The sequence below is a fragment of the Cervus canadensis genome, chromosome 28 (genome assembly GCF_019320065.1).
Source record: "Cervus canadensis isolate Bull #8, Minnesota chromosome 28, ASM1932006v1, whole genome shotgun sequence".
Classification (NCBI taxonomy): domain Eukaryota; kingdom Metazoa; phylum Chordata; class Mammalia; order Artiodactyla; family Cervidae; genus Cervus; species Cervus canadensis.
This window is the reverse complement of record NC_057413.1, coordinates 19273091-19292035: the sequence shown is the minus strand read 5'-3', so window position 1 is coordinate 19292035 and position 18945 is coordinate 19273091. Positions and strand designations below refer to the sequence as shown.

General features: G+C 49.7%; 3 protein-coding genes across 7 annotated transcripts; 2 read left to right on the top strand and 1 right to left on the bottom strand.

The window, feature by feature from the left end:
- Window positions 1-608: 608 nt before the first annotated feature.
- Window positions 609-10078, bottom strand: LOC122430139 (heat shock 70 kDa protein 1-like). Of its 5 annotated transcripts, none has more exons than XM_043450953.1 (2): window positions 9939-10078; window positions 609-2891 (listed from the first exon to the last, which is right to left on the bottom strand). In XM_043450953.1, the coding sequence occupies exons 1-2, from the start codon at window positions 10019-10021 to the stop codon at window positions 953-955; spliced, it is 2022 nt and encodes a 673-aa protein (XP_043306888.1). In that variant the 5' UTR covers window positions 10022-10078; the 3' UTR covers window positions 609-952. The 5 variants fall into 5 exon arrangements, with proteins under 5 accessions (XP_043306888.1, XP_043306890.1, XP_043306892.1 ...); XM_043450955.1 differs by having other exon boundaries at window positions 9922-10073; XM_043450957.1 differs by lacking the exon at window positions 9939-10078 and adding an exon at window positions 4331-4734.
- LOC122430141 (heat shock 70 kDa protein 1B) lies at window positions 4564-17382 on the top strand. The gene is made up of 2 exons (XM_043450960.1): window positions 4564-6679; window positions 17058-17382. The coding sequence occupies exons 1-2, from the start codon at window positions 4763-4765 to the stop codon at window positions 17064-17066; spliced, it is 1926 nt and encodes a 641-aa protein (XP_043306895.1). The 5' UTR covers window positions 4564-4762; the 3' UTR covers window positions 17067-17382.
- LOC122430140 (heat shock 70 kDa protein 1B-like) lies at window positions 14704-17382 on the top strand. Its single transcript, XM_043450959.1, has one exon. It carries the CDS (start codon window positions 15141-15143, stop codon window positions 17064-17066), a length of 1926 nt encoding a protein of 641 aa, XP_043306894.1. The 5' UTR covers window positions 14704-15140; the 3' UTR covers window positions 17067-17382.
- Window positions 17383-18945: the final 1563 nt, after the last annotated feature.

The window sequence follows — 18945 nt, the reverse complement described above, 5'->3', positions numbered from 1 at the left end:
CGGGATAAAAGTACCCATTCTAATATTTCACTTCCAAATATTTCCCTCTCAAACACAAAGGGACACTAATGCAGTAAATGCACATACTTCTATATCATGTTCCCCCAGGCTTTATAAGTATGTGAAATTATGACAATAGGTGAAGGTATTTTTTTAAGGGATAAGCTCATAAGTTTTTCATTTCTCTTCTTGCATAAAAGTACACATTTGTTAGGAGATTTTTTAAGAAATATATTCAGCAGGTAAAGGACCGTAATATGGAGTGCACAGGGGCAGGATCTCCTAGGCCCCACCTATGAGTGACATCAGGACATCAAGCAGAAGTTGGTCGTTGCCCCAACTCCCCAGCTCAACCTTAAACACCTAAATCAGTCAATCACTTAAAAGCAGTATCTAAATTAGCAGCTACTCTAACTGGGGCTAAAGGTTAAAGGTGCCTGATAATCAAAAGTTATTTTCCCTTCTTCAATCAGCTCATGAAAATTCAAATACTTTGCCCTTACCAGTTTAATCATTCACAATTAGCTCACAAACAGACCACACGTGGTCGCTCCACACACTCTCCCTTTTTACAAGATACACTCATAGTCTAAAAATACCACAAGTAATTTGCTTTAGGAACAAATTTACTGAGGGACAAATAACCATCCATACAGGAAAAAGGAAGTTGGGAAGGCTGGAAATAAATAACAGACATTCAGATTCTTCAAATGGTTCTGAGAGGTGCCTAGTTTTCCTAAGAGTCTCATTCCAGAGTCAGAAATTTGTTGGAATGTGTCAGAAAATTGTTGGAGTGTGAAAAGATGGTATATGAGACTCCTCCATCAGAATCCAAAAGGGATAGTCACTTAGATTCAGGTCCAGTCAATTCAGGAATCATAACCATGTTTGAAGATGAGGGCAACAAAATTCATCTTAGAGGCACCCTAGAACCGTCCAGCTCCACGTAAGATTAATCTACTTCTTCAATTGTGGGGCCTGTTGCAGCCCTTCCAGGTGTATACCCTGTTCCACAGGAAGGCCCAGTGCATCCTCCCTGGTAGAGTTTTGTAATGATTGGGTTACATACTTGCTCCAATTCCTTTCTCTTATGATCAAACTCATCTTTCTCAGCCAGTTGATTGGCCTCCAGCCACGAAAGGACCTCATTGCATTTACTCAGTATTTTCTTTTTATCAGACTCACTAATCTTGCCCTGTAGACCTTCATCACTCACAGCACTCTTCATGTTAAAAGCATAGGATTCTAAGGCATTTTTTGCAGCAATTTTCTCTCTCTGGACCTCATCCTCAGCTTTGTATTTTTCAGCATCCAGAACCATGCGCTCGATCTCCTCCTTGCTCAGCCGGCCCTTGTCATTGGTAATGGTGATCTTGTTGGCCTTGCCCGTGCTCTTGTCCATAGCTGTTACATTGAGAATACCATTGGCATCAATGTCAAAGGTCACCTCAATCTGGGGCACTCCCCTGGGTGCCGGAGGGATTCCAGTCAGATCAAAGCGCCCCAGCAGGTTGTTGTCCCGAGTCATGGCCCTCTCGCCCTCATACACCTGGATCAGCACGCCCGGCTGATTGTCTGAGTAGGTGGTGAAAATCTGTGTCTGCTTCGTGGGGATGGTGGAGTTGCGCTTGATTAGTACAGTCATGACTCCCCCTGCGGTCTCCAAACCTAAAGACAGGGGAGCCACGTCCAACAAAAGCAGGTCCTGTACCTTTTCAGACTTATCCCCCATCAAAATGGCTGCCTGAACTGCAGCCCCATAGGCAACTGCCTCATCCGGGTTGATGCTCTTGTTGAGATCACGACCATTAAAGTAGTCCTGCAACAGCCTCTGAACCTTAGGGATTCGAGTAGAGCCCCCTACTAAGACAATGTCATGGATTTTAGCTTTATCCATCTTGGCATCCCGAAGAGCCTTCTCCACAGGCTCCAGGGTGCCCCTAAACAGGTCTGCACACAACTCTTCAAACCGGGCTCTGGTGATGGATGTGTAGAAGTCAATGCCTTCATAAAGTGAGTCAATTTCCAAGTTGGCCTGGGTGCTAGATGACAGGGTCCTCTTGGCCCTCTCACAGGCAGTGCGCAACCGCCTCACAGCCCGCTTGTTCTGGCTGATGTCCTTCTTATGTTTCCTCTTGAATTCTTCCACAAAGTGGCTCACAAGCCTGTTGTCAAAATCCTCTCCACCCAAATGGGTGTCCCCAGCTGTCGCCTTAACCTCAAAAATCCCATCATCTATGGTCAGCACGGACACATCAAATGTGCCTCCACCCAGATCAAAGATCAAGACATGTCGCTCTCCCTGACCTGCTTTATCTAAGCCATAGGCAATGGCAGCAGCAGTGGGTTCATTGATAATTCTTAGCACATTGAGACCTGCGATAACACCTGCATCCTTGGTGGCCTGACGCTGAGAGTCATTGAAGTAAGCTGGCACAGTGATCACAGCATTGGTGACAGTGTAGCCCAAAAAAGCCTCAGCAGTCTCCTTCATCTTAGTCAGTACCATAGAAGAGATTTCCTCAGGATAAAAAGCTTTCTTTTCCCCTTTGTAGGACACCATTACCTTGGGCTTGCCTCCTTCGTTGATTACTTGGAAAGGCCAAAGTTTCATATCTGATTGCACGACAGGATCATTAAATTTTCTGCCGATCAGACGTTTGGCATCAAACACAGTGTTCTGGGGATTCATGGCTACCTGATTCTTGGCCGCATCGCCGATGAGCCGCTCGGTGTCTGTGAAGGCCACATAGCTGGGGGTGGTGCGGTTGCCCTGGTCGTTGGCGATGATCTCCACCTTGCCGTGCTGGAACACCCCCACGCAGGAGTAGGTGGTGCCCAGGTCAATGCCGATGGCCGTTCCCTTAGCAGCAGCCATGGTTTTTCTAGGTCTGTGGGAAAAGAATGAGATAAAAGTTTTTCAGTGAGAACTTTTAAATTTTAAACTGTGGTAAAATACACACAACATAAATTTACCCTCTTAACCAATTTTTGGCATACAATTCAGAAGTCAGTCCACTCACATTGTTGGCCAACGAATCTCCAGAATTTTTATCTTGCAAAACAAATTTTATACCCATTAAACAACTCCCCATTTCCCCTCACCTCCCAACCATTGAACCACCACTAGTCTACATATTTTTGGGGGGGCCTACTTTTTGTCTCTCAGAATTTGACTCTTCTAAGTACCTCACATGAGTGAAATTATACACTATTTTTTTCGTGTGTGACTGGCTTAATTTACCATAATATCCTAAAAGTTCATCTATTTTACAGCATGTCATAATTTCTTGCATCTTTATGGCTGAATAACTTTTATTGTATGTATATACCACATTTGTTTATTCATTCTTTCTGTGGCACTTAAATGGTTTCCATTTTATGGCTATTATGAATAATCCTGCCATATAATCCCTGTACAAACATCTCTTCCAAACAAGGTTTTTGGACAAGATAGAAAAACTCCTAGCTAACAGGCATGAAGAGGGAGGGCAGTGGCATATTGATTCTAATTCCTCACAGGGCCTCACTCCACGGTCCTGTTTCTGTGTCTGTGATATAGTTTATTCTAATATTGTACAAGCCTCTGATGAACTCATTATTTGAAGTTCTAGTCTCCTCAGAAGACATCACTTCCACAGGTGGGTTTAGCAACCCTGCCGGTCCTCTTTTACCCTCTATTAGGGATTGTGGAGATTTCGGCCAGTCTGAAGAATGCCGCTAAGAACCCAATCAAGCCCTCCTGAGTTTTCTCAGGTAAGGTGGTGCTCTCTAAGACTTTCTCTAATCTCAAAAACAGAATTCCTGTTATCTGGAGACAATAACCTACCAGCTCCTTCATTTTTTTTTTTTTTTTTTTGGTAGCTCTAAGCAATTCCAGCCACCTTTGCGGCCCTTAAAGGAGCCCCCTTCGCTGACTAGCCACCATACCCATACCTTATATTTAAACAAACTAGAGAAGTTTCCAATACCTCCTCAAACCAGGACCTACTAACTAGTCTTGCCTATTCCCAGCCCATTCCAGTCACAGCACTTGTGACTCACCTAGTGTCCCGCCGCCTTCGATCCAGTTTGATACGGTTCAGATTGCGGAGCCCCTATAATTTGGGGCTCCTTCAATAGCCAAACTGCGCAGGCGGTGTCCCCCCACCCCCCACCCGCCCCGTCATACGACTTTGAGTTGGGTCCAGACCTATCATCCTAATTCTCCACTAGCCCGTGAGGTCAGAGGCAGCACCTCCATTGTAACGCGACTAGAGCAGGGCGGCGTCAACATCACCGCCCCAACTCCCGACCCACCAGCCCCTCCCATCTTTTCCCCTCCCATTACCCCTTTCTGAGACAGTGCCAGCCAGCAAGTCCCAGAAGAGTCTGGAGAGTTCTGGGAGGAGTGGCATCCAGGGCGCTGATTGGTCCCAGAAAGCCAGGGGGCAGGACTTGAGGCGAAACCCCTGGAATATTCCCGACCTGGCAGCCCCACTGAGCTCGGTCATTGGCTGAGGAGGAAAAAGGCGGGGCTTGATGAAGAATTATAAACACAGAGCCGCCTGAGAAAAAACAGCAGCCTGGAGAGAGCTGATAAAACTTGCGGCTTAGTCCGTGAGAACAGCTTCCGCAGACCCGCTGTCTCCAAGGACCTCCTCGAGCCGCACCGGCGCGTTCAGCTTTCGGGTTCCGAAAAGCCCGAGCTTCTCGTCGCGGATCCCGTCGGCCGTTTTGAGGTTTGAAGCTCATCTCGTAGTCGAAGAGGCAGAGCACCGGCATGGCGAAAAACACGGCCATCGGCATCGACCTGGGCACCACCTACTCCTGCGTAGGGGTGTTCCAGCACGGCAAGGTGGAGATCATCGCCAACGACCAGGGCAACCGCACCACCCCCAGCTACGTGGCCTTCACAGACACCGAGCGGCTCATCGGCGATGCGGCCAAGAACCAGGTGGCGCTGAACCCGCAGAACACCGTGTTCGACGCGAAGCGGCTGATCGGCCGCAAGTTCGGCGACCCGGTGGTGCAGTCGGACATGAAGCACTGGCCTTTCCGCGTGATCAACGACGGAGACAAGCCTAAGGTGCAGGTGAGCTACAAGGGGGAGACCAAGGCGTTCTACCCGGAGGAGATCTCGTCGATGGTGTTGACCAAGATGAAGGAGATCGCCGAGGCGTACCTGGGCCACCCGGTGACCAACGCGGTGATCACCGTGCCGGCCTACTTCAACGACTCGCAGCGGCAGGCCACCAAGGACGCGGGGGTGATCGCGGGGCTGAACGTGCTGAGGATCATCAACGAGCCCACGGCCGCCGCCATCGCCTACGGCCTGGACAGGACGGGCAAGGGGGAGCGCAACGTGCTCATCTTTGACCTCGGCGGGGGTACGTTCGACGTGTCCATCCTGACGATCGACGACGGCATCTTCGAGGTGAAGGCCACGGCCGGGGACACGCACCTGGGCGGGGAGGACTTCGACAACAGGCTGGTGAACCACTTCGTGGAGGAGTTCAAGAGGAAGCACAAGAAGGACATCAGCCAGAACAAGCGGGCCGTGAGGCGGCTGCGCACGGCGTGCGAGCGGGCCAAGAGGACCTTGTCGTCCAGCACCCAGGCCAGCCTGGAGATCGACTCCCTGTTCGAGGGCATCGACTTCTACACGTCCATCACCAGGGCGCGGTTCGAGGAGCTGTGCTCCGACCTGTTCCGGAGCACCCTGGAGCCCGTGGAGAAGGCTCTGCGCGACGCCAAGCTGGACAAGGCGCAGATCCACGACCTGGTCCTGGTGGGGGGCTCCACCCGCATCCCCAAGGTGCAGAAGCTGCTGCAGGACTTCTTCAACGGGCGCGACCTCAACAAGAGCATCAACCCCGACGAGGCGGTGGCATACGGGGCGGCGGTGCAGGCGGCCATCCTGATGGGGGACAAGTCGGAGAACGTGCAGGACCTGCTGCTGCTGGACGTGGCTCCCCTGTCGCTGGGGCTGGAGACGGCCGGAGGCGTGATGACCGCCCTGATCAAGCGCAACTCCACCATCCCCACGAAGCAGACGCAGATCTTCACCACCTACTCGGACAACCAGCCGGGCGTGCTGATCCAGGTGTACGAGGGCGAGAGGGCCATGACGCGGGACAACAACCTGCTGGGGCGCTTCGAGCTGAGCGGCATCCCGCCGGCCCCCCGGGGGGTGCCCCAGATCGAGGTGACCTTCGACATTGACGCCAATGGCATCCTGAACGTCACGGCCACGGACAAGAGCACGGGCAAGGCCAACAAGATCACCATCACCAACGACAAGGGCCGGCTGAGCAAGGAGGAGATCGAGCGCATGGTGCAGGAGGCGGAGAAGTACAAGGCGGAGGACGAGGTCCAGCGCGAGAGGGTGTCTGCCAAGAACGCGCTGGAGTCGTACGCCTTCAACATGAAGAGCGCCGTGGAGGATGAGGGGCTGAAGGGCAAGATCAGCGAGGCGGACAAGAAGAAGGTGCTGGACAAGTGCCAGGAGGTGATCTCCTGGCTGGACGCCAACACCTTGGCGGAGAAGGATGAGTTTGAGCACAAGAGGAAGGAGTTGGAGCAGGTGTGTAACCCCATCATCAGCAGACTGTACCAGGGGGCGGGCGGCCCCGGGGCTGGCGGCTTTGGGGCTCAGGCCCCTAAAGGGGGTTCTGGGTCTGGCCCCACCATTGAGGAGGTGGATTAGGAATCCTCTGGATTGCTCATGTTTGTTATGGAGACTGTTGGGATCCAAGGCTTTGCGTTGCCTTATATATCTGCCTTTCATCAGCTATCAGCTATGCAAGCTGTTTGAGATGTTGAACTGTCTTTCCTGGTTAAGTTAGGAACTCGTTTCCAGAATCTTAAGTATCGAGCTGAATGTATAGTGCCATCTTTTGTCAACTTCTCTTTTTGTAGTACTCATGCCAAACTCAAGCTTGGGGGGACCCCCCCTCCCCCGTTTTTCACTGTTTACTTTCAAGTAAATAAACTCACATAATTAGAGTGATGTTTGTTTGTGTTTTTATTTTGAAGTCGGAAGGATCTGCAGAGGTTGTCTTTTTTTTACAGTGTCCAAAAATGAAATGCAATTGGCCTCTTAGGTAAGGTCAGGGATCCGGAAAGGAAGAATATAGCATTATGACACATTTCTTTTAGGCAAATAGTATCCTTGGGAAATATAAAACTGCTCATTTGAAAGGTTGGGTTTGTGAACCCAGAAAATGTTAAGGGCTACTGGCATGGTAGCCTCAAGGTGGGGGGGGGGAGCGGGGGGGGACTCGATACTTTAAGGGTGACCTCAGAAGGAGCCTGTGAATGGGAGTATTCCTGCAGAAGCAGGTAAATAAAAGAGGCAGTTAGAGTGGAGGGTCATGGCTCCTGCTACTTGTAAGTACAGGTGATACCTTGGAGCCTTGTTACTTAATCTGGATTCAGCAGGAAAGAGAAGGTGAGTCCTAAATTGCCTTGAGGAAATGTGAATTCTAGTACTGGCTTGCCTAGTTATGCACTATTGTGTTAGCCTCTGTGATCCCCAGGTCTCAGAGTTTAAAATGGAAGGGTTTGGCCTGATGCTTCAGTTTATATTTAATTTCTTGAAAGAATGCTGGGATAAAAATGCTGCATTTCCAGTACTGGTTACCTACATTTTAAGTATCCCAGTTGAGTACTTTAGAGAGGTGTCACTGTTTCATGCCCCAGCAGGAGGACCCCCAGTATTTCAGTGTTCTTACCCACCAGGTACTGTACCAGGGGCCTTTCAAATGTTTATTAATTCCCATTCCACCATACTGAGTATAGGCAGTGTTTGGCTTCCACAGGTGGACGTATGTGGAGACTTAAAGTCACTGGCTTGACTAAGATTTATTTCAAGGTTAAAAAAATGAGTTCAGCAAAGATGTTGAACCTGGATTCCAACTGAGGTTTTATTGGTTTTTGCTCTGCTGTCCACAGGGCTTTGTGCATGTTTGGTTCTGGGTTATGGGTCTACCCTAGGTTTCACAATCAATAATCTTTCTGCTTTGACTCTCTCTGATTCTAAACAACTGTGTCAGATAATACGGTTAATGCTAGAGGTTTAGTGCTGGTTAATTTAGAAGAGTGAAAAAACCTGCAGCACTGTACCAGAAAGGCTTAACCACAGGCTTCCTTCCACTGGAGATGCTTCTTGCCCTAACTGCTGCTAGCATTCTGGGCATAGTCCCCTCCACAGCCTGTTTGTGGGAAAAGGCCAGGCACAATCCTCACGACTTGGGAGTGAGCCCCTTTAAAAGTCAATTGTATCTGGGGATTATGGAGATTCTGGAACCAGGTGGAAGTGGTGATTGCACAAACTGGGCTAGGTACCACTAAATTGTACACTTTAAAAGGGTTTATGTTATGTGAATTCACCAAAAATAGTAAAAAAAAATTGTGTCAACATTCTGGAAAAGCACTTTGTGTGTGTATCTGAAGGCCCACCAAATCTTTCACAAAATACTTGCGTTAGAAGAAACTCTAATATTAATGGGAATAACATGGAGAGGTAGACCTGTCCCTGTAAGTTTGGAAATGAAAATCTAAGAGATGCTTAGACTTGCAGGCCAGCATATAAACACAGGTTTAATCCTTAGAGTAGGTGAAGTGTAGCACGGTGGACTCCTGCCACAGTGAGTCAATCTTCATGGGGATATGCGGTTGCAACAAGACCTCCTCTGCCCCCACAGAACTGCAGTAATAACATCTGTGACTGTCATCTGCAGATAATACAGTAACTCTTCAAGCAGTCACTACTTTAGGGGGAGGTGGCAAGGGATGGGGAGGGTGGGTGGAGATTGGTAAAGACCTAACAAACACCTTTGATAAGAGAGATTAGGGAAATCTCCAGAAATTAACTTGGAGAAAATGAGTTCCTATGGCTAAATCAGTTAAGATTATCAGGGTGTTTTATTAGGAAGTCAATATACGATGTTACTGCACAGTCCCTTACACAGACTACTTTGAAAATAATCACCTTCAACATAAAGCTGAGGGACAAAGAGAATGCAAAGTCATTCCTGGAGAAGGTGTTTGCGGTAGCAGCAGGAACTGGGGCGGGGGCGGGGGCGGGGGGGGGGGAGGTGGTGCATCAAGGAAAAATAATGGTCGATCAAAAAGCATTTTTAAAATCTAACGCCTTCCCTAATTTCAATCTCACCTACCTCCCTATGCCAGCCCTCAAAAATTAATGGTTATGTAATGCGACTGATTTTTAAATCCAAGATACTACGTTATTATCATACTGTTACTCCTGCTGTTTAACTGGATTCTGTCATTAAAAATGAAAAGGATACCAAAGCAATAACGTAATTGTGAGACAAGTGCACAGAAGCATGGGCTTTCAGTTAAATGGTTTTCAGATGAAAAGTCAACACTGGCGATTTCTGAGGGGGCGAGCCTCAAGATAGGAATAAGAAAGGGCAACTGTCATTCTTTATTCTAACTGATCACCTTAAGTCCGTCCCCGAGGGTCACCCGCAAAGTATCCCGTGCAGTTCAGTGGGATATAGCAACCCCATCAGTCCTCTCCTAACTCCAGCTCAAGTAGAGACATTAAGGAGTCGGGTATCGCAGCGAATTCGGGATGCCGAGCCAACCTGCCCCACCCCACGGGCGCCAGTACCGCCCGGCAGGGGATCGGAGGAAAGGGCACGGCGGGGAAGGAGGGAGGGCACACAGGAAATACAGGGTAAGAGGGCGGGGGAGTCCGGAAGACCAGAATCACCCCCAGAGGATCTTCCACCTTTTTACCCCTCCAAACGTCCCCATGAGAACAAGGGACTAGATTCGGGAGATGGGGCGGCGGCAGAAAGAAGACAGCAAGCTCGCCGCAGTAGCCCATCCCTGCCCAGGGCTGCGGCGCACCCGCCTCGGGCGGTGGGGACCTTCTCGCTTCTGGCCACCCCAATCCATCCGACTTACTTGTGTCAGTTACAAACCTGTCCAGTGTTTTCACCCAACAAATTAGCGAGTTTGAGGGAAACTCTAAAGGTCTCTCCCCTATTGATTCCTTTAATCTCATTTTGAAGAAGACAACCGAAGAACGCAGGCACCGGCCAGGCAACTCCGCGGCCAGCCCCGCCGTCAGGCCCCGCCCCGCTCTATCGGGGTCTTATTCGCTCTGGCTCCTTGCCCCCGTTTCGGGCTGTGTCAGGAACTTTCTGGAGCTCTCTGGGCTCAGAGGCGGGGACTGGCTCGTAGGAACACTCTTCAACAAACAAACTGCCCCACCCAAGTCTCCCTCCCCCGCCCCTCGCCCCCAGCCCCGCCGCCACCCTAGAACATCAAGCTTAGTCACGGCTCTACATTTAGTTTCCAAAAGATTCTTGCCAGCCTAGCCATAGTAGCGGGGCTCCCCCTCCCTTCCTCTGTTAACAATCGACCAGTCTGTGATAACGGGAAGGGGAGACGGTCCTGGGAGAAGCTGGAAGGGCTGGAAAGGTGGAAGTGTGGGTGTTGCGGGGGAAGCGGCGGGGCTGGGTGGGTAGATGGTAGATAGGCGTGAGTCAGAAGCAACAGCCTGGAGGTGAGTCTCCGCAGATCACACACCCCCATGGTGCACGTAGAGCCCTGGCATTCACTCTTTACGGTCTTCCATGGTCGTTTCTATTCTTTTTTTATAGAGCGTGGAACGATAGGGTTTATGTGCCAGCATTGAGAGGAGTCCAAAGTAGGAAGTATGCCGACATGTCGGTTCAGTCACCGGTTTTGTAATTACCTGTCTGGGTGATCCGGCCAAGCCACTAAACCTCTGAACCTTTGTGCTCATCTTTGAAAACAGAAAGGTTTGGCTGAAGGGCTCTGCCTAAAAATCTTGATAGTTTTTATGGTAAACCGAAAGTATTACTATCATAGTCCTGGTAGTAATTCCCAACCTTGTAAGCACCTCAGTAAGAAATGATTGAGAGATGAGACTCGAGAGAGCGTTACTCCATTAAAAGAAGGAAGGGCATGGAGAAAGAAATGGCAACCCACTCCAGTATTCTTGCCTTGAAGAATCCCATGGACAGAGGAGCCTGGCAGGCTACAGTCCTTGGGGTCGCAACAGTCAGACATGACTTAGCGACTAAACCACCGGAGAAAGACTACCCTTAATTTGGCAGCAAGTGACAACTGTCCTTAAAATTTCTTTTTTTTCCCCTGATAGAAAACACTTGGAAAATGAAAATAATAAATTTTTTACATTCAAATGTAAAAAAAAAAGGGCAGAAACTTTTGAGTACTACTCTGTCACAGGCACTGAACTACAGTCTTTTAAATATTGTCTTTGTAATCCTTGATGGTAACATACTATGAAATAAATTTCAATTCTAATTTATACAGACTTGGGTAATTTAGTTAATTTACAAGTACTTCATTGTTAAGAAAGAAAGAAAAACAGCTTCAACAAGGAGATAGAGTCTAGATATAAACCCAGGTCTTCCCTTTGCTAGTTTTTTCCCCATGCTGCTGGAAATTAGCAGAGTTCCCAGGCCTTTGCCGGGCTTCCCTGGTGGATCAGACGGTGAAGAATCTGCCCACAGTGCAAGAGACCTGGGTTCTGTCCCTGAGTGGAGAAGATCCCCTGGAGAAGGGGGCGACCCACTCCAGTGTTCTTATGTGGAAAATCCCATGGACAGAGGAGCCTGGCGGGCTACAGTCCACGGGGTCACAAAGGAGTTGGACATGACTGGGTGACTAACACTGTCAGGCCTTTGCCCTTTGAAGGTTAAAAATGCCTGGCTCGGGGCTCGCCTGGTGGCTCATCGGTAAAGAATCCGCCTGCCAGTGCAGGAGACACGGGTTCTATTCCTGATCCAGGAAGATTCCCACATGTCCTCCTGCCAAGAAGCAGCTAAGCCTGTGTGCCTCAGCTATTGAGCACGTAGAGCCCATTCTCTGAAACAAGAGAAGCCACCACAATGAGAAGCCTGCTCACCCTCAGCTCAACTCGAGAGTAGCCTCTGCTCACCACAACTAGAGAAAAGCCTCTGTAGTAGCAAAGATCTAGCACAGCCAAAAATAAAATTTAAAAATGCCTGGCTCTAGGTGCCACATTGTTCTCTTTTGCTTCTGTCTGAAAAACCTAGAATTATACTGTCTTTTAAAAACAAATGGACTTGAGAAAAATCAAACTGGATGAAAAACTGTAGGAAAAAGGAGAGAGAACAAAAAAAGATCCTGCAACTTTAGGGCGAGGAAGGCTCCCCCGGCCCCACCCACTTCCTGCCCTTGGCAGTCAGCATTTTTGGCAATTGCTCTCCCATCTCCAACCCTTAAATTTTACCCTGTCAGGCTTGGGCAACCTTAACCTTGATTCTTCCAAACGCTAAACCCGATTTTAAAAAACTAATTCCAAAAAAAAAAAAACCAACCCAAAAAACCTCATTCCAAAATGCATCAAATAAAGTTGTGAAAAATCTCTTGGGATTCTTAAAATCTCCTTAGGCACCAATTAAACCTGTACCTGAGTTCCTGCTTTGGGAAGTGTCCAGGGTGAAAGGAAGACACAATTCAAGAGACTCTCCTGGTAGGAAAAGGAAAAGAAATATGGATATTTAGGTTTCCAGGTCATCCACAGAGAGAGACAACACAAAGCGTAGGTCAATACAGTGTGTAGCTGACTGCTTGATTCATAAAAAACAGTATTTTCGAGTGGCTCCCCCACTCCCTCACCCCAGCAACTGCAAGATTTGAGGCCCTATCACCTTGTCTCCCTGTTCAGCAGTGGAGACAATGATGCCCTTTGCTTCAAGCCAATAGAGGAAGAGAATTGCAACTTTTGGAGAGGAGAGCAAATCCAGAACTCCAGCTGGTAGCAGCTGATGGTGAGGAAGCTTTCAGAGAGAGGGGATGAGGTTAAGGACTTCTCTGGAGGTGAACACTTCTTCACAAACTGGGTGGCTAAGATGGAAGTTTGGGGAATCCCCATTCAGAGTCTGCATAAAGAGATGGAAATTTCCTGAAGTTTAACCAGTTTGACTAGATTAAGGAGGTGATTCATTAGAGAGCCACACCTGAATGTAAAAAAAGTTATCACCTACCTGCACAGTGAAAGATACAGATTTGTTAAAGCAATATTTGTATATCTGACTAACCTGAACAAATTATAGAATAAACAACTGAATACCCTCGGATTTCAGGAAGAGGTGTTTTGATGGATGGCTGTGCGTGCTCGCGTGTGTAAATGTCAGTTAAGCAAAAGTGTTCAAAAGCAAGATTTCTTCCCTTTATCAGAAATTGCCTCCTCGGGTACTTCTCTGGTGGTCCAGAAGGGCTAAGATTCTGTGGAGGAGAATGCAGGCGGCCTGGGCTCGATCTCTGGTCAAGAAAATAGATCCCACATGCTACAACCAAGATTGACCATGCTGCAACTAAGGCTTAGCTATTAATTTTAAAACAACAACAACAAACCCCCACAACTGCCTCCTCCTACTTGTGCTGTTATGTTTTCTGTGCTCAAGAGGTGGATACAGTAATGAGTCTATTTCGTGGGTTGTGAATCCCCTCTACTATGCCTTTAATGTCCCTCACATTTTCACTTTAGGCGCCTAATAAGGGATCTTGCATTGCCCATAAAGGATGAAGAAACAAAAGCCAGAATAAATTACCAAATGTGACTGTATTTAAAACAGGAAGGAGGGTAACAACAGAAAGCTGAAATCTAGGATAAAAAGTTAAATGGACGAATTAAGTACACAGCAAACAACCTGAACTTTTAGAGGACATAGAACCTAGGTCCCGCCAACCTCTCTCACCTTCCAGCATCATTCCAGACAGTTTGGTTAAAATGGGCCACCCGCCAACCAACTATATAGCATGCTCTTCAAACAGGACTGAACGCTCCCCCGACCCCCACTTCCCCCTCGCAGGCTCACCACCACACCACATTTACTTAAAAGTGGTGGACAGCCTAGGAGCCGCAAATGACAAGGCAGAAGACCGAATTCGGGACTCAGGTTAATCCGGGCACCACTGATCATCAGAGACTGAACCAGGAATTTAAAAGGCACAGAGGAGGGGAGGGGGGCGTCCGCACCCCAGGCTGGGAAAGACAAGGAATCCGGAGATGCGCATAATACAGCTAAATATCTTTGGAAAATAATTTTTCTCAAGCCCAGTCCAGCCCGAGGCGAAAGGGAGCGGCTCTGGGCGGGGACAGGGGCGCTGTAGCTCCAACCCGGCCCTTCCCACACCCCCGGACCGAGCAGGTCCCTTCTAAGGCGTTGGAAACCTTCTACAATCTAAAAACCATATACCTAGTTGCTTTTCTTCTGAAAATTAAAATTTACCCACTCATCTGAATAGGGCTAAAGAGGAGCCAAAACTTAAACAGCCGTATCGCTCTCCTTTTTCTTCCCATTTTAAAAATAAGACGGGAAAAGCGCCGCGGATGACCAAGGCATTTCTCGGCCAGCACGGCCACTCGGCGAGCCAGCCCAAACTGGCTGCTTCCATCAGCGTTAGCCTCCGATCACTCTCCTTGGTCCATAGATAGCCAACCCTCTTCGAGAAACTCGGGAACTTTCTGTATTTTGGTTGTCCCGGGAGTCGTGTAGCCTTTAATTTTACTTTAAACCACCAAACTAATTTGAGCCCCAAGAGCCTCTCACCACCCTACAATTAATTACAAGCCGAGGGCTGATCCTTCCAGTCGACTCCAAACTACTTGGCTGGCTGGTCGCCAGGAAACCAGAGACTGAGTGGGTGGACCTTTCAGCCCCTCTCCCCCTCCTCATAGGATTCCTGTTTCAGCGAATCCTAGAAGAGTCTGGAGAGTTCTGGGAGGAGTGGCATCCAGGGCGCTGATTGGTCCCAGAAAGCCAGGGGGCAGGACTTGAGGCGAAACCCCTGGAATATTCCCGACCTGGCAGCCCCACTGAGCTCGGTCATTGGCTGAGGAGGAAAAAGGCGGGGCTTGATGAGGAATTATAAACACAGAGCCGCCTGAGAAGAAACAGCAGCCTGGAGAGAGCCGATAAAACTTGCGGCTTAGTCCGTGAGAACAGCTTCTGCAGACCCGCTGTCTCCAAGAATCTCCCGGAGCCGCACCGGCGCGTTCAGTTTTCGGGTTTCGAAAAGCTCGAGCTTCTCGTCGCGGATCCCGTCGGCCGTTTCCAGTTTTGAAGCTTATCTCGTAGCCGAAGAGGCAGAGCACCGGCATGGCGAAAAACACGGCCATCGGCATCGACCTGGGCACCACCTACTCCTGCGTAGGGGTGTTCCAGCACGGCAAGGTGGAGATCATCGCCAACGACCAGGGCAACCGCACCACCCCCAGCTACGTGGCCTTCACCGACACCGAGCGGCTCATCGGCGATGCGGCCAAGAACCAGGTGGCGCTGAACCCGCAGAACACCGTGTTCGACGCGAAGCGGCTGATCGGCCGCAAGTTCGGCGACCCGGTGGTGCAGTCGGACATGAAGCACTGGCCTTTCCGCGTGATCAATGACGGAGACAAGCCTAAGGTGCAGGTGAGCTACAAGGGGGAGACCAAGGCGTTCTACCCGGAGGAGATCTCGTCGATGGTGCTGACCAAGATGAAGGAGATCGCCGAGGCGTACCTGGGCCACCCGGTGACCAACGCGGTGATCACCGTGCCGGCCTACTTCAACGACTCGCAGCGGCAGGCCACCAAGGACGCGGGGGTGATCGCGGGGCTGAACGTGCTGAGGATCATCAACGAGCCCACGGCCGCCGCCATCGCCTACGGCCTGGACAGGACGGGCAAGGGGGAGCGCAACGTGCTCATCTTTGACCTCGGCGGGGGTACGTTCGACGTGTCCATCCTGACGATCGACGACGGCATCTTCGAGGTGAAGGCCACGGCCGGGGACACGCACCTGGGCGGGGAGGACTTCGACAACAGGCTGGTGAACCACTTCGTGGAGGAGTTCAAGAGGAAGCACAAGAAGAACATCAGCCAGAACAAGCGGGCCGTGAGGCGGCTGCGCACGGCGTGCGAGCGGGCCAAGAGGACCTTGTCGTCCAGCACCCAGGCCAGCCTGGAGATTGACTCCCTGTTCGAGGGCATCGACTTCTACACGTCCATCACCAGGGCGCGGTTCGAGGAGCTGTGCTCCGACCTGTTCCGGAGCACCCTGGAGCCCGTGGAGAAGGCTCTGCGCGACGCCAAGCTGGACAAGGCGCAGATCCACGACCTGGTCCTGGTGGGGGGCTCCACCCGCATCCCCAAGGTGCAGAAGCTGCTGCAGGACTTCTTCAACGGGCGCGACCTCAACAAGAGCATCAACCCCGACGAGGCGGTGGCATACGGGGCGGCGGTGCAGGCGGCCATCCTGATGGGGGACAAGTCGGAGAACGTGCAGGACCTGCTGCTGCTGGACGTGGCTCCCCTGTCGCTGGGGCTGGAGACGGCCGGAGGCGTGATGACCGCCCTGATCAAGCGCAACTCCACCATCCCCACGAAGCAGACGCAGATCTTCACCACCTACTCGGACAACCAGCCGGGCGTGCTGATCCAGGTGTACGAGGGCGAGAGGGCCATGACGCGGGACAACAACCTGCTGGGGCGCTTCGAGCTGAGCGGCATCCCGCCGGCCCCCCGGGGGGTGCCCCAGATCGAGGTGACCTTCGACATCGACGCCAATGGCATCCTGAACGTCACGGCCACGGACAAGAGCACGGGCAAGGCCAACAAGATCACCATCACCAACGACAAGGGCCGGCTGAGCAAGGAGGAGATCGAGCGCATGGTGCAGGAGGCGGAGAAGTACAAGGCGGAAGACGAGGTCCAGCGCGAGAGGGTGTCTGCCAAGAACGCGCTGGAGTCGTACGCCTTCAACATGAAGAGCGCCGTGGAGGATGAGGGGCTGAAGGGCAAGATCAGCGAGGCGGACAAGAAGAAGGTGCTGGACAAGTGCCAGGAGGTGATCTCCTGGCTGGACGCCAACACCTTGGCGGAGAAGGATGAGTTTGAGCACAAGAGGAAGGAGTTGGAGCAGGTGTGTAACCCCATCATCAGCAGACTGTACCAGGGGGCGGGCGGCCCCGGGGCTGGCGGCTTTGGGGCTCAGGCCCCTAAAGGGGGTTCTGGGTCTGGCCCCACCATTGAGGAGGTGGATTAGGGGCCTTACTTTTTGTCTGTCTCTAGTAGACCCATGGACTTTGGTCTTTCCCTATATTTTAGTCCTGTGCGGTGTCAGTTTGTTCTATGATTAGGTTGTAACCTTTCAACTAGCTTGTTTTTGTTATTTATGTTTTAATGAGTGTGTTCACCAGAATTTACGTTTCTTGTAAGTTGGTACTTTAAGGATGGCTTTTTTTTTTTGTTTAAAGTGAGTCAACACTGCCACCCTGTGTCCTGTTTTTTGCTTTGTAAACACACAAAGTCATGTAATTAAAAATTTGTATACTTAATGAATAAAAAGGAAATGATGAATACGGATGTTTATTTTTATTTGGGGAGGGATAATGGCTTCTCTGAATGTCTGAATTCCACAGACCATGAAAGGGCAGTACTTCTGGAGTCTTACATATATGTTAGGGGCCATGGCTATAGCTATACTTCGTTGTGACTTTTTTGTAGGTGGTAAGTTATGTCCATGACAAAAAACAAATTCCAGGTGCCCCTTTTAATTTTGGTGGGGTTTGTTTTAGGGAAAAGTAGGGATGGGATTTGCAAAGGGTTTTGGGGAGGAGAAATTAGTGTGGGTTTAAAGGCAGTGTTGAGAGAGGTTTATGGTTCCTCCCTCTCTTGTACACATTCTGTGCAGAGCTATTCATATTTAACCTGTGAGTCTTCCAGTCTTTTGTTTAAGGTATGAATAAATTTAGGGGTGGACAAAAGAGTAAAAATGAGGTGCAGTTTAATCGGTTTTATAAATCCCACCTGGGTGATCTAGTGTCAAATACTTAGCCTCTTAGTTTTGGTAGTCTCCTTTTAAAATAAAGCATTTGTCTGAATTGCCTCACTTCCAAAGTTCTAGATCATCAAGAGCAGAAATGTGCTGTGGGCTCTGAAGCTGGAGTTTTCCAAGTGAGGGTTTTAGGGAAGTGAGTTTGGGGGCAAGGCAATAAAGAGGGATGGGCCAGGCACTGTACCTGGATCTTTGAGTCACCCCAGTAATTCTCATCATACCATTCTCTACCATAGGTATTCTGAAGCTTTTTTCAGAGGTTAGCATGTGGAGATGTTCACTTAAGCTATCCAGGGCAAAACTAGGGAGAAACAAGTGATTTCGGGGCCAGGGTGTTTTTCCACTCTGCTTGAACACTGGGGTTGGTGTTGTATGGTTCCTGCCTAACTTCAAGTGGTGTTTTTACTCCAGTTTCAGGTAAAAGTCTGTCTTCATGCAGGAGACCTGGGTTCAACCCCTGGGTCTGAAAGATCCCCTGGAGAAGGGAATGACAACCCACTTTAGTATTCTTGCCTGGAAAATTCACTGGACTGAGAAGCCTGGCGGGCGACAGTCCATGGAGTCACAAAGAGTCTGACAGGACTGAGTGACTAACACTTTTTCACTGACAGTATCCTTTTTGTACTTAATAGTACATTTAATTACGAAAAAAGAATAAAAGCTGTGCGGCGTAGCGCTGGGGAAACGGGCGTTCCTCCCACACAAGCCCTTCCCTAGGGGCTGCTTCTTACTGGAGCAGTTAAAAGTCCTTACCAGTTTGTTGTATTAGTCACATCCAGACTCTCTTGCAGCCCTGTGGACTGTAGCTCAACAGGCTCCTCTGTCTGTTGGATTTTCCAGGCAAGAATACTGGAGTGGGTTGCCATTTCCTTCTCCAGGGGATCTTTTCCAACCCAGAGATCCAACCTGCATCTCCTGCATTGGCAGGTGGGTTCTTTACCACTGAGCCATTTGCGAAGCAACACTTTCTTTAGCCTGATTAGAATCCCAGCCTCTCCTTCCAAAAAACTGAGCCTATGAATACCAACTGGCAATCCAGAATCACACAACTTAAAGTTTCATGTTGTGTATTTTTCAATAAATCATT